The sequence below is a fragment of the Lepisosteus oculatus genome, chromosome 2 (assembly GCF_040954835.1).
Source record: "Lepisosteus oculatus isolate fLepOcu1 chromosome 2, fLepOcu1.hap2, whole genome shotgun sequence".
NCBI lineage: Eukaryota > Metazoa > Chordata > Actinopteri > Semionotiformes > Lepisosteidae > Lepisosteus > Lepisosteus oculatus.
The window spans coordinates 53,169,446-53,185,151 of record NC_090697.1 but is presented as its reverse complement, the minus strand read 5'-3'; the positions used below and the strand labels follow the sequence as shown (position 1 = coordinate 53,185,151).

The window sequence follows — 15,706 nt, the reverse complement described above, 5'->3', positions numbered from 1 at the left end:
AAGTGGTGTTCTTACTACTGTACGCATTCATGGAAAAGGATAAAACGTTATAACTTTTTATGAAGTACAGAATATAAGCTTAATAATGTTAGAACATGCACGTTAAAGCCAGAATCCATGTAAATTACCAAGTTAAAGACTTTGATACATAAAATATTTCTGCATAATTAAAATATTTATGATGAAGGTGGAAGGTTTTATACTTTTGCCCAACTGAGCAATCTTGCTTTTATAAAATATACCAACTTTTTAATGTTTAATGATTAACATACTGCAATATACAGTTTAAAATTAAAAGTCTAACGAGTATACAACTTAAATTCCTAATTGGATAATCATCATCCCTCAGCAGTGATAGCGATCGTCATTCAAAACCAGGTGTTTTCTGGTGACAGCTGAAATGCTGTACATGAGAGGTTAAGCTTTATTAGCTCCACCTGGCCGTGATTCCGGATACGATTATCCTAACTGGTATGATGCGGTATGACGCGTTATGATATGACACGCCCACCACGTTTTACCACAGCGTACCCCGTTCGTTTTGAATGGCTGCATCTGTATGCTCCACCATTCTCATTCCAGAGATGTTTATTGGGTTTACTTTTTCAATGCCTTTGTGGATGTTGAATACTTGAAGTCTTCTCTTTTGGACTAAAACATTCTATGAGATATTTCTCTGAGAATTCTTGGGTATGTGTGACCTTTAAATAATTCTGTGACTTTCTCAAATCATGAGTTAGTATTGCATGTTTTGTTAATGTGTAAAACCTGCTACGATATCCAGTAGCAAACAAGGTGAGTTTCAAAAGCTTCTATAATCTTTGGCTTTGTGAGACTAAGAGAATTGGGGTTTACATCATTTATTTCCAACATTTACAGGAAGCATATAAATTGTAACACTGAATGTAAATATAATTTTTTAATCCTTGTGCTATTGACACATTCAATACACGTTTATTCATGTTAAATTCAAATCAAAATACTTTATTGTTGATCACATAAATTTTTAATATTCTTATGTGAATTTTAATTTCTAAATCTGCCTTGAGTTAATTTGTCAAGGTTATGAATAAATGCCTGGGGGAAAAGTACAAAAATTCAATATGCAGACCTAGTTCAAAGCAATTTACTGGTTGAGCTAAAACAGCAGTGGACTTACATTTCTTTAGAGTAACCAAGGAAATGCACAAAACCAAGTGCTACAATTGTGGTCTGCAGAGTAATACTGTGCACAAAGTGCTGGGAGACCAAAAATAAGTCATTCATAGCTCCATCCGTTGTCTGTCTCACAAGCAATTTGACTGAATCCAATTGTACAGTATGTTTCATTTGCTCTCATTACAAATACATTGATGTTAAACTTCTAAATATTATTATATAGAAATATGTATATTTTAAATGTTTGTGATATCAATTTGATTACAATGATCTGAATACAATTTAGAAACTGCCCAAGAAAACAAAATATTCATTTTATTTAACAGCTCTCTTCGCAGTATTGCATGTTGTTTCCTTGTTTTATGAGGGATTAAGCAGCTTACACCTGTTATTTTGAAGGTATTTAGAAGTCCAAACGTTTATATCTAGGTTTTAATACAAAATGTCTGATAAATGCTGAAGAATTTGACCCCCAAAATCCTTATTTCCTGAGAATTTTAAATCTGAAATGTAAGGAATACCTATAATAAATTAAATTAAAAGTCAACAGATTCAGAATATTTTTAAATATAAAAAGCTATATATTAAACTGTGTATTCGTGGCACATAATATTATGTAACCATTAACATTATGTGCCAGCATCTTTAAATGCTAATTATATAACAAATTTCTACTACTTTTGGCATATAATATTATACTTGGAATGTCAAGGTCATAAGAGACCCTGACAAATGGTGGTATGAAACATTTTCATAAAATCCTTTGAAAGACCTTAAATAAAGCAGAATTTTCCTTTGATAGTTATGCACTGTATTCAACTTTCAGCTTACATGCATTTACAAAAATTAAGTTTGAAATCTATATTGAATTGTAAACTGATGTCAAAGGTTTCCTAAAAAGCTGTATAAAAAAAAAACTGCAACTTTCCATTTCTTTTTAACTGAAGTGTATGAATCTGGAAAAATAAATCTGATTTTTCTCCTGGTTCTTCACTAAAGGATTTTGTAGCTTGCTTTTCTCAAGCAGCTGATAGTAGAGTTTTAGCTTATAGCAGAGTTTTGTGAAATGTCTACCATGCTTTCATAATTGTGACCTAAAAGCCATATACTATATCTCTGGGTGTCTCACTCCAGGATACCTGAAGAAGGTGTCACATCTGAAATGTTTTGTTTTATCTCTTCTCTTTGCATGGAATAAACCTATGACTTGTTCCCTCCAGGAATGTCATGTATGTGATAGACTGGTGTCTCCTCCAGGGTGTACCCTGGCTTATGCTCATTGCCCTGGCTCACAGTAACCTGTTACCAGACTAAGAATTTACTGAAAACGTTTCTACTGAATTGCAGCATTTATAGCTGCATCCGCATCCTCTGTTCACTTTGTGCAGTCTATCACAGTATTATTTAGGCATATGTTGCTGGACAATTAGTTTTCTCCCATATGATAAACTCTACATAATCACTGGGGAATAACAGGAATATAGGAACAGTACCAGGAAATCTGTTATATTTCATTCATGTGAATCCAATGAGGATTAAAGGATTAAACTCACTTTCAAGTCTCACTTAAAAAAAAAACCGTCATTCACATTCTGTTCCATAAACCTTTCTTACTACTCTGCTAAAGTTCAATTAAAAACTTAACAGAACCCAAAAAGTAATGCAATAATTCAAAATAAGCAGATTGTGTAGTTCAATTTTTCAATCCACACAAAGGAAAGAGCTAAATTTAAATTATTATAATAAAAAAATCTATTAATTTATATAAAATCTGCTACATAACTGTGAAATACTATTTAGTCATTCTCTTTTCCGATTAAAAAAAAATACTGGACATCATATCTTCAGACCATGTTTAGCTCTTACAGTATTTTCTAATTTCCTCAGTCCCAATGCAGGTTACAAACTACAAGGTTAGAACTAGAGAGTACCTGGAACCCCCTGACTGAAACTCAAATTTTGGAACCATACTACTACATACATACCACTTCAGATGGTTTCCCCCTTTGGCTTTTTAAAGAAGGAAAAAGTTTTTTTTAATAAGGTTAATTTTTAACCACTTTCAAAAGGTGCAAATCCTCCACATCTCGCCTGGAGACATCAATAATAATAAGACTGCCTCTTAAAATTGAGCCAGTTCTTTTTCAATTATTAAACTATAAAATATAATTTAAAAAGTAATGATGAGGATAATGTGCTTTTGGAGCTTGTACAACCTTGTGACCTCTCATCCACCCAATAAAACACAATGGCCATAAAAACACGGACATATGTCATCTTTCACACTCCCAACTCCTGGGAATGTGATGTTAAGGGTTGGGCTCCTGGGCTCTAACCACAGCTTTGTTCAAGGCTGCACCAGCCAGCTGTGGGCATCCTCTTCCATCTCCTCTTCACGTTCTTCCACGGGCTGATGTGTCTTCAACTGCGAACTCAAAAGGAAGTTGGGGGTATGAGTCAGGGAAAACTGTGATTTGAGCCCAATTTTCCTTTTCATTAAGTGGAACTGATCCCTGATGAAGTTATAAAAGTCATATTCATATTTCATACGGTGGTAAAGCACCTGCAGGGCTTCCAGTGATGGTGTTTGCTTTCTCACAGTGCCAGTCATATTCCCCAACTTTCTATAGCCTAAAGCAAAACAGCAAAAAATTGAATTAATAACATTGTTGTTAATAACAATAATTATAGAATATCACAGTATGGGATTCTTATAAGACTCGGCTTAAAAAGGGTGTTTCTACTCTTTTATTTATTTACTATTCTCTTTATATTTGTACCCTTTATATTTCTATCATATTTAGATTTTTCTAAAGAACTTAACATTAAAATAAATATGTGTCGATGCAGCTTTCTGGTCTTTGTCTGCAAATACAGAAATTATTGTCTAAGGAAAGAATTAGATATGTAGCATACACTACTAAACTGAACATACTGTGGAAAAAATCAGATTTGATTTAAAACATTTCTTAGACACCCTGGTGTGAGATTGACTAGGTTCACTGATTCTACATTTACAACAACTGAGTGATAATTGTTAATGTTACAATATTTGTGAAAGTGATGAGGAAGCGCCATACATAAAGCACATGTATTAAAGCATATTTCTCAGAATAGTTTTTTTCTGATGTTCATTATTTATTACTCATATTATGTCTCACATATTCCTCCCCAGTGCATATCTCAATTTATTTCAGGCTTTAAAGTATTACTTTAAAGTTTCCCATACTGGTCAGGATAAAGAATTATCCTAATATAGGATGGAACAGCACTTGTGGACTAGGAATAAAACAAACATGGCAAAAGATCTGCACCTGGACTTTTGTAGATGTTGAGCACATCACTGAAGAAATGAGGTAAGAGGCGCTCCAGTATAAGGAGTACATCTTCAAGCTCTTCCAGAATTCCCACCAGGAGGAAGTTTTCCACTGCATTCTGCTTTGCTCTCTCCAAGGCCCAAACACCTGGCTCCCTTCCAGAGGAAAAAAATAGTTATTTATTTGAGAGAATCATACAGATTATGTTTTTGCAAACTAATGTCATGGCATACACTTTCTCACTTGATGCAAGAAACACTGGGACATGTTTATTGACATGAAAGTGATAGTTCTCTTTCTTGGACGTGAAGGCAGCCATAGTGCACCAGAATGCTCACCACACATCAGCTTTAAGTGGGGAGGAGAGCAAAGTAATGAAGCCAATTCAGAGATGGGGATTATTAGGAGGCCATGAATGGTAAGGGCCAATGGGAAATTTAGCCAGGATGCCGGGGTTACACCCCAACTCTTTTCGAGAAACGCCTTGGGATTTTTAATGACCACAGAGAGTCAGGACCTCGGTTTTACATCTCAGCCGAAGGACAGTGCCTGTTTATAGTATAGTGTCCCCATCATTATGCTGGGGCATTAGGACCCACATGGACCACAGGGTGAGCGCCCCCTGCTGGCCCCACTAACACCTCTTCCAGCAGCAACCTTAGTTTTTCCCAGGAGGTCTCACATCCGGGTACTAACCAGGCTCACACCTGCTTAGCTTCAGTGGGTTGCCAGTTTAATTTTTAATAGCTGGATTCATTACGATGTTTTAAGATTTTAATTCTAGAATTATGGTCTTCTGGCCGGGAAACAGAATGCATTTATTGTAAAATTAAAGATTTTAATTTAGTTCTGTCACGCTGAAACCTTATTTCTGGGACTAGAGGTGTTCTTGGGTTTCTGGGGAAGGTGGAAGAGGCAGGGATGGCCAGGGTCAGCTGGGGATGAGTGGTGAGCAGAGAAATGCCAATCTGAGTGAAAGCTGCCGGAACTGAACCAATCAGGAGGAGGCAGGGATAGATGCCACTGGAAAGGTGGGAATCCTGGTTCCATATCTAGGACCTTGAGATTTTTTGGTTTTCAGGTTCTTCAGGGATTTAAGACTCACATTTCATGGAGCTGCCCTATTGGAGAGCACTCAGTGTCAGAGCTACTTCCCAGTGGGATTTAGGACTTAAATAAAGATTTTAAGTAAAACATAATTAACTGGATTTAGTCTTCCTGATTAGTATGGTGCTGGAGCACTGACAGGCAGCCAGACCTTGTTCCCATGGAATCCGGTGCACTAGGTGGGAACCACTTGTAACCACAAGATGTGAGCTGTTTTCAGCTTGGGTGTGATACTTCTACAGATGCAGCCATTCAAAACAAGCGGGCTATGCTGTGGTATAACACGGTGGGCGTGTCGCAGTATACCGCATCATACCGTATGCAAATTAGATTATGTTAATAGTATCCATAATCACCTTGTAAAACCGCCAGGAGGAGCTAATAAAGGTTAACCTCTCCTGTACAGCCTTTGAGCTGTCACCAGAAAACGTCGGTTTTGAATCCCGATCACTGCTGAGGGACAATCTTTATTCAATTAAGAATTTAAGTTGTATACTCTTAAGACTTTTAAATTTAAACAGTGTATTACTGCATGTTAATCATTAAACAGATTGTTCTGTTGGACAAAAGTACACAACCTACCACCTTTATCATAAATATTTTAATTATGCAGGAATATTTTATGCATCAAAGTCTTTACCGAAAATATTAATAATAGTATTAATAATGAATGACCTTGGACAAGCTGTAAGCTCAAAGTATTACCCTGGTCCACATTCTTTGTAACCGTCTTTGTAAACGAAAAGAGTTTATTTTTTCATTGACAAAAAGTCACCACAGCATTTAGTTGATCCGATCACGCATTCGTTTCCAATCATACAAAGTAATTCTTGAGAATCTCACCCTTCACCATGCCTTTCACATGCCCATAAATGATATTAATTTAGGAACATAAACATATTACTGTATGTAAACTGTACTGTATATGGCTGGTCTTGATAGTTTAAAGAACAAATACACACCAGAATTCCATTTCTCCCTAAACATTTTAAGCATCAAAATCTTACAGATGCAGCCATTCAAAGTGCCCGGTACACACACGTACCGGAGGTAATTAACTACAGCGTCGCGCATTGTGACGCACGATGACGCGCGGTACTGCGGTACATGATTGGTTGACCGACAGGGGCACTCGTGGTCCGTTGGTCTGTCGTAGAAAGATTTACAGTAAACGTCTTTACTGTGCCCGTTGTAGTATTGAATATTTATATGGAATTTTACCACTGAAGGGAAATCTTAGTACCTGAGCATAAAAAGAATAGGAGCATACTGCAACGCATGTGAAGGACATAAACGATATTAATTTTGGAACTTAAACATACAGTATATGGCTGGTCTCGGTACTTTAAAGAAAAAATACACACCAGTATTCCATTTCTCCCTAAACATTTTAAGCATCGAAGTCTTTAACTAACGTGATACCGGAGTCAACAAGCATAATTTTAGAATTTGATTAAAAGGGAACATAATATGGAATTGCGTATCTCAAGAAATTAATAACTATATAATTATATTCATGTTGCAAAAAAACTGCAACGGTCATAAAAACTCCCTTGCTTTTAACAGAGCGTTCCATAATTTCTGACTACGAAAATTATTTAAACTGCGACACTTATCATTCAACCAGAGCTCGAAATATCACAAGGATCCTCTAGAGCACAGCAAAGACTGTATTAAAAGAATCGCGTATCACAGAGGGCTGTTTCACCTCTGTCTTCATGTGACTCTATTCAAAAGCCATTTAGCAAAGAGGGGATGAGAAGAGTGACAAACTAGTATACAGTACGGTACTTTTAGATCTTTTTTTCTGAACCGGGGAAAATCTGATCATGTTTCTCTATAACAGTAATAAAAAACATTGCCATACCCGGACTGTTAAACCAACGCATTAGCACGTCAAAGCCCATTGAGGAGCCGAGCGCAATAACTGTTTTGTCCCTTGATTTACTGATCTGCACTGATTACAGAAATCGAGTTCCTGCTCTTTGCAGACGACCTGATCCTGCTGTCGCCCACAGAACAGAGGCTGCCGCAGAACCTGGCACTGCTGGAGCAGCACTGTCAGACCTGAGCGCTGACAGTCAATCTGGACAAGACCAGAGTTATGGTTTTCCAGAAAAAAAGCCAGACCCCCATTAGTCTTCCTCAGATCGTCGGATTATGAATGAATAAAAGCATCTTATTAAAAACGCGTTTGCGTTTGTCTGGGTATTTACTTTGTAATCTGTGGTTGCTCAATATCGGAGTAAACAAAAGCATACTTTTAGAATTTGATTAACAGGGAATATAATATGGAATTGCGTATCTACACAAATTAATAGCGATATAATTATATTCATGTACTGTCTGGCGGAATAAACTGAAGAGGTTAGTTAATGCGACATGGAATTATTAAGAATTATAACCTCTTTTTACACTTGAGAACAAATGAGAACATTCCACTCAGTGGGCGGTGCATTGTTATCTCAATCACCTGCTAATTCGTTTTACACCACTGGACGACAGGAGAATGTGACTGTACTGTATCTGTACAGAATGTGTGTTTCAGTCAATACAGTAATTGAGTAAAATCGCAATTGCGAGTTTAATTAAATGCCTTTTTTGATTCACAATCTGAAAATGAAAACCGCGGTAAAGTCACCTTGAATTTAAAAAAACGATTTTGGCACGCCGGTAGCATTTTCACGAAACCTCCTAGAGTTGTGAGAACACTTGCATTGTGTATAAAGTACATTGTGAATGTTTTCACAGCCTTCACTTTGTCGTTTTTTTGCCAGTTTTTTGACCACGCACGAATATTCCTATGTCCATATCCTTGCAAGGGAACCAGTGCGAATTTTAATACTAATTAAATGACCACAGGCACTTTCCACCCCCTCTACATTCTCAGAGTAGAACAGATTAACCTTCTAAAGAAAGACGGTCCACCCAGGGACAGGAAAAGTGAACACAGGCACTTAAACTTAATATGGTCAGTAACAGTAAACAGTAACATGATCAGAAGGAGCACTTACAAACGCTTCCGAAATAACCACATGTAAGACTCTGACGCTTAAAATGTTTAGGGAGAAAGTGGAATACTGGTGTGTATTTTTTCTTTAAACTACCAATACCAGCCATATACAGTCTGTAACATAGGGATTTCTATGTCTTTATTTAGTGACAAAGGCTAAACTTTTAGCTTCAGTAACGCGTACGCCGTATGGCATACATGTTTATTTTGGGTTTTGCTTGTTCACATATCTCCCCTTTATATAAAACGACATGGTTGAAAACTGTTCCAGAGCCAATGTTGTTTCATCAGTGAAAAGTACATCATGAAATGCCTCTCCCTGTTCAATCCACTGGAAAAAAGAAAAGGAGCATAAAGCGTCTGATGGTCATAAACGATATTCATTTAGGAACAGCATCAGAGATATGTTTTTAACTGCACTGCATTGGAGAGAATACCATAGTGTGTTTTTTTTTTCTCCCTGGCGGAAACTGGCCTCCATAAGAATCAGTATGGCTCAGAGATTAAATAAAACTTCACTCGCACCAAATGTTTATTTCTAAATATCACAACATGATCGAATTTAAGTCATTTTAATACCAATGAATAGTCACCTATGCGTTACAATATAAACATTTATAATGATTTAAATCGTGTTTAAATCGCCTTTATTTAAAACCCATAAATAAAGCTTATACTGTTAAGACTTTTAATTATTTAAAACTGTATTACAGCAGCACATTGCACAGTGCAACGTAAATCGCTATCTTTGTCTTCTGTGTAATAATGTTCACATCTCTGTCCAGCAAATTAACAATAGTAATAATAATGAACTTTATTGTATATGGCACCTTTAAAGGTGGCTCCTCAAAGCGCTTTACAGGTTAAAAACAATAACAACAATACAATACTGGGCAAACGATTTTTTAAGAAATACAAAATGAGATATAATGATGTGTTCCGGCTTAGACATTAACGAAGAGCATAACACGTGGGCGGCGTAGCGGTCGGCTCTGGCTTTCCCATCTACTGTATACCGATACACTGCAAGTACAACCCCCCTCTCTGCGGGAGTGCTGGCTGTGACAAATTAAACTGGTTTCACAGGTGTTTTCAAAGTAGAAGGGGGCGAGATTTCCAGCGAAAGACACCCCCCCCCTCCAAAACCCAGTAAGTACAGTATTTACTAGTTAAGAAAGCTAAGCTCCTCAATGAAATCGCTTTAACATGCTAATGCGTTGGTTAATTTTGGTTATTAATAATACGATCTATAGTTAAAATCTGAGACTAAATAAAAAGAAAAAGAATTATCAAAGAGCAATTATGCTGTGTTTATGTAGAATAAGTGATTAGGTTTATGAGCAATCTAATTACTTACTCGTTTAAAATGCTACAGTATATAAAATAAAGTTTATTATTAATTTGCTGGACAGAGTGGTGAACATTATTATGCATAAGAGAAAGATAATGATTTACGTTAAAAGACATTTAATTAAACACGGGTTTGTGATTTAAATGGGAATGGGGGTGACAGGAACTCTTAATCTAAATAAAAATAAAATAAATAAAACAGGTTTCGATAGTTAATAACCACTTTGTATGCATGAAACACGGGTGATTTTTGTTCCTCCTGATAGGTTTAGAAATCTGTGTACGCTGTAAGGTTTTTACTTCTTAATTAAACTTACACGATTAAAATACACATTAAAATACACGTTTCGAATAGAAAGAAATCCTCTTCCTGGTACAGTATGTATAGCAAACCAGCACATCTTTTTTCTCCAATCAGATGGGTGTCAGATGGTGTCAGCCAATCACCATTCTGAAGCCCTACCATAATCTTTGGTATAGGGAGACCCAAGAATTCTGTCCGACAGTTTATGTAGATAGATGATAGATACTTTTATTGATCCCGTGAGTACACAACAAGTATTTCATCATTTTATTTTATGCATCAAAGTCTTTAATTCAGTATCTTATGGCTATTTTGGAAATGTTTTGACATGCTTGTTCTAACTAAAGTTTATATACTTCATAAAAAGGTATAATGTTTTTCTAAAAATATGTGTACACTGTTGTAATGTAGTGTGCTCTCTGAAGGCACCAGTTCTGTAGGGTTTGGGCATTTACTGGGACAATTATTAATTGTAGCAGTAAATCACAAAATTGATTCTTTTGATGGCTTTAGAATCCAACCATGCGATATAGCTCAAACAACGCACACACACAAGGATACATTTATTAATACATAAAATATGCATATAAACCTAACAGATCTTATCGAGAGGGTTATCAGTATACAAAAGGTATATATTCAGTCAGTTACAAAGTGTTACATATATCAAGAGGACATACGTTCAGTATATCATTCATTTAGACCGTTTCGTAAATGCACTTGGTTATAACTTCTACATCAGATACTCAAAACAAGTACATAACTCTTAGGAATTAAATTGATATCAACTGGTTGGGATAACAATTGAATTCTCGAGCTGTAATGCATTGAAGTTGAATACTCATCCAATCTTTGGGGATTCAGATCCTTTAATTGGTTCATTTGGTGATCATTTAAGGGGGTGTGACCTTTTTCACATAGGGACTTTGGATGTAGAATCCCTTTGTAAACTAAATGAAACAAGCACCATTGGTATGTGTTCACACAGGCTCTAGAACCAACATGAAGCTCTGATAACATTCAATGGTGAAAATTTCAAAATTTCAGTAAATCGGAAAAGATGGTGAATACATTTTCACAGAACTGTATCATTAAATCATACTTTGTTGTTTTAATTTCCATTTAATTTTTCTTATGGAACCAAGTAATGTTGAATATATTACTCACAGTTAAATGGTCGGTTTTTCATAACTTCATATTCAGTTAAGTCCCATTCTCCCATTTGTTTTTCCTTGTTTGCTCCCAAAATGTCTTTTTCTGGATCTGTTAAATTTTGTTGCTTTGTTTTCAAAATGTAATTAAATGTATTATCAAACATTTTAATGTAAACAAGCCAAAGGAGTAAAATACAACGGGCATACTTTAAATGGACAGTGTAAATTGGGCCTTTTGAGGCAGCAATCTATGTTATCCATTCAGTACAACTGCCTGCACTAAACAAAAGAATAAGTTTGTGTGGTTTTAGTATAGAGGATCTGCGGCCTGTACAACCAGATAAACTAGTTCTACGTTTGTTTTATTGAAAAAACATTTTTTTTCCACTGCACTTGATAAGGGTTGTAAAATCAGTTGATCACCAGAAATCTGATCCCCAAATTGTGAAATGGGGTTTCACCCATTACTATACAGTAATATTCAATTACTGATGGTAATTACTTATTTAATTTTATGTTCCTTTATGTTCCATGTCAAGCTTTGAATTTTTTATCTTCCCTACAAACAAAAATCCCTTACCTGCACTTTGGGTGCTGACCACAGAAATAAGGGATGATGTAGAACAGCCGGGGGTTGGAGCACTCAGGGTAGTTCTCAAGAATGCACACATTTATGTCCTGAGGGAGAAAACAGTATGTGTAAGAAAGTACCATTTGTATCCCTGGACTTAAAATTGGCAATAAAACAAATACTTGTAAAAAAATAAGCAGAAATATCTGCACACCTTATTAAAGTTTAAATAACATGTAGGAGTAAAGGTTTAGTACAAAAAATTAGGAACCTCATGTCTTTATCTCTTAAAGGAATTATTTGATTTAATGATAGATCTTCTAAAAAAATCAGCATAAAAATAAGCAGAAATATCTGCAGACCTTATTAAAGTTTAAATAACATGTATGAGAAAAGGTTTAGTACAGAAATTAGGAACCTCACGTCTTTATCTCTTGATGTGATTATTTGATTTAATGATTTATCATTATTTTATAGCATTTTATATTAGTTAATCAAGATTACATCTATACTCAGTTATTTAATATGTGGTTCAAGAGATCCCTTATTAGATGAAACTGGTGTTGAAAGTAAGCCCATTTTCATTAAGAGATGAACATGTACTTACATCAAAGTTATCCCAGTTTCAACTATGTTAAATATCACAGTCAAGTACAGATATTGTTAGTCTTAAAACCAGGATCTAGACAATGGCTGACAGAACCTTCTTGTGTGCAACACGGCGTACTTTTTCACTATAGCTTTAACTTAGTTTAACTCAGTTATTTCTAGCTTTAATTGGGTCAATTTATTATGCCTTTTCACTCTTTCTTTTTATTTGTGTATAACATGTTACTGTACAGAGCTTTGGAGGTTTCTGAATAGAAATTAAAGAAATTAAAAATATGCAGCCATTCACAATGCACGGTACAAACCCGTACCACGGTGTGTGATAGGCTGGTCAAAATGACCGACAGGGACACTCATGGTGCATTGGTCAGTAGTGAAAAGATTTAGTCTCTTTACTGTGCACATTTTAATTCGCTTAGTATTGAATATTTATATGGAATTTTACAACTAAAGGGAAATTTTAGTAGTTGAGCATAAAAAGAAGAGGAGCATAACGCTTCCGGAGGTCATAAACAATATTAATTTAGGAACATAAACATATTATGTGAACTGTATATGGCTGGTATTGGTAGTTTAAAGAAAAAAATATCAGTATTCCATTTCTCCCTAAACATTTTAAGCATCAAAGTCTTACATGTGGTTATTTCAGAAACGCTTTTACGTGCTGACCATATTACGTTTATATACTTTGTTAAAAGTGATCGTTTTAACCTTTTCTATGAATATGCTCGTTATCGGAGTAAACAAAAGCATACTTTTAGAATTGAATTAATAGGAAATCTAATATGAAATCGCATATCTAAAGAAATTAATAATGATATAATTATATTTTTTGTACTGTAGCACAAACTGTAGTATAAAACTTTCTATTGATATAGCCCAGTGGGCATTGATTGAATACAGATGCAGCCATTCAAAGTGCGCGGTACAGACACGTACCGCAGGTAATTGGCTGCGGTATCGCGTATCATGATGCAAGATGACGCGGTACGTGATTGGTTGACCGACAGGGGCACTCGTGGTCCGTTGGTCTGTCGTAGAAAGACTTACTGTAAACGTCTTTACTGTGCCCGTTGTACATATTGAATTTTACCACTGAAGGGAAATCTTAGTAGCTGAGCATAAAAAGAATAGGAGCATACTGTAACGCGTGTGAAGGCCATAAACAATATTAATTTTGGAACATAAACATACAGTATATAGCTGGTCTTGGTACTTTAAAGAAAAAAATACACACCAGTATTCCATTTCTCCCTAAACATTTTAAGCTTCGAAGTCTTTAACTAACGTGATACAGGAGTCAACAAGCACACTTTTAGGATTTGATTAAAAGGGAATATAATATGGAATCGCGTATCTAAAGAATTTTATAACGGTATGATTATATTCGTGTACTGCGACAGGGCTGTGTAAGGCTGTTTCGCCTCCCTGTTCATGTGAGTTGTCTTGTAGCCTACTGGTCTAGGTGCGTGACTAACAACGCACAGGTTGTGTGTTTGAATCCAGCTGGTGCTGGACTTTTCTTTTAACAAACATTTCTTCGAAAAAATAGAATAGCGATATTATGGACAATCAATTGACTTTTATATTTCAAAATATCGCAACATGATCGATTCTAAGTCATTTTTGATAACACTGAATAGTCACCTTCTTCCCTTCTGACAGCGGTTCCTGCTTCTATTGTGTGTGTGTGTGTGCAACAGAGTAACACTCTTTTTCTCTATAAAAGAGTAAATTTTTATAGAGAAATGGAGGCTGGACAGTATGCGTTACAATATAAACATTTATATTGATTTAAATCGTGTTCTGATTTAAATCGCAAACGCATGTTTAATTATGTGTTTTTTAATCATAATCAGGGTAATGCATTTCTACATTTTCTGTATGAACCAGCTTAGAGGTTCATACAGAAAGACAGCTTGTGTTTACATTGAGTGTAAGGTAATTTTACTTACACTCAATTCCCTTACACAAAGCAGAAGGGAAATCTTCTGCCCCTTATGCAAAACCAAACCCTCCTCCCATCCCAGTTTACCCTCTTTATCATCCTCAAAATCTACCTCGATTTTCAACTTAAAGCATTACTGCTTACTGGGTTTTTGAGGGGGAGGTGTCTTTCGCTGGAAATCTCGCCTGCCTCCACTACTCAACCCCCTCTCTCCCGGAGTGCTGGCTGTGACGAATTAAACCGGTTTTAAAGGTATTCAAAGTAGGAAGTACAGTGTTAAGTGGTAGCTGGGCTACTCCCTCAATAGAATCGCTTTAACATACTAATGCGTTGGTTTAACAGTACGCTGGGCAAACGTTCTGAGGTCAAATTCTTCCGGCATGGGGGTACCTTTAAAGTGGAGACGACGGCACCGAAATTTTTTGGCGCGCCTTCTCTTTGAAGCCCTGGCCAAATATGAAGACAGTACATACAGTTATAATTCAAACGGAATTAAAAACTACACATCCCAGTTACCATGGTGGTGCTTGTGATCATTGCGTTTAACCAACGAAACAGGGCGAAAAATCAGTCACATGACTTTGGGGCAGAGTTTCGAAAGTCTCTTAAATACATTGAGCACAGCTTTCTCACCACTTAAGATTGCTTTTGATACCATCCTTACACAAAGCAGAAGGGAAATCTTAGTGCCTGAGCATAAAAAGAATAGGAGCATACTGCAACGCGTGTGAAGGACATAAACGATATTAATTTTGGAACTTAAACATACAGTATATGGCTGGTCTTGGGACTTTAAAGAAAACATACACACCAGTATTCCATTTCTCCCTAAACATTTTAAGCATCGAAGTCTTTAACTAACATGATACCGGAGTCAACAAGCATTCTTTTAGAATTTGATTAAAAGGGAATATAATATGGAATCGTGTATCTCAAGAAATTAATAACGATATAATTATATTCATAAAAACTCCCTTGCTTTTAACAGAGCGTTCCATAATTTCTAACTCCGAAAATGATTTAAACTGCGACACTTATCATTCAACCAGAGCTCGAAATATCACAAGGATCCTCTAGAGCACAGCAAAGACTGTATTAAAAGAATCGCGTATCTCAAGAAATTAATAAGATATAATTAAATTAGTGTAATTTGTATAATTATATAATCAATTTCG

General features: G+C 35.8%; 1 protein-coding gene across 2 annotated transcripts in view; it reads right to left on the bottom strand.

The window, feature by feature from the left end:
• Window positions 1-1,112: 1,112 nt before the first annotated feature.
• usta (uronyl 2-sulfotransferase a) overlaps window positions 1,113-15,706 on the bottom strand; it is a 276,356-nt gene continuing 261,762 nt past the window's right edge. For both annotated transcript variants that reach the window (XM_006625869.3, XM_015349170.2), the window contains 3 exons: window positions 11,984-12,081; window positions 4,473-4,630; window positions 1,113-3,789 (listed from right to left, as the gene is read on the bottom strand). In XM_006625869.3, coding sequence (XP_006625932.2) covers window positions 3,506-3,789; window positions 4,473-4,630; window positions 11,984-12,081 — 540 coding nt within the window. In that variant the 3' untranslated portion in view covers window positions 1,113-3,505. The remainder of the gene's footprint in view (window positions 3,790-4,472; window positions 4,631-11,983; window positions 12,082-15,706) is intronic.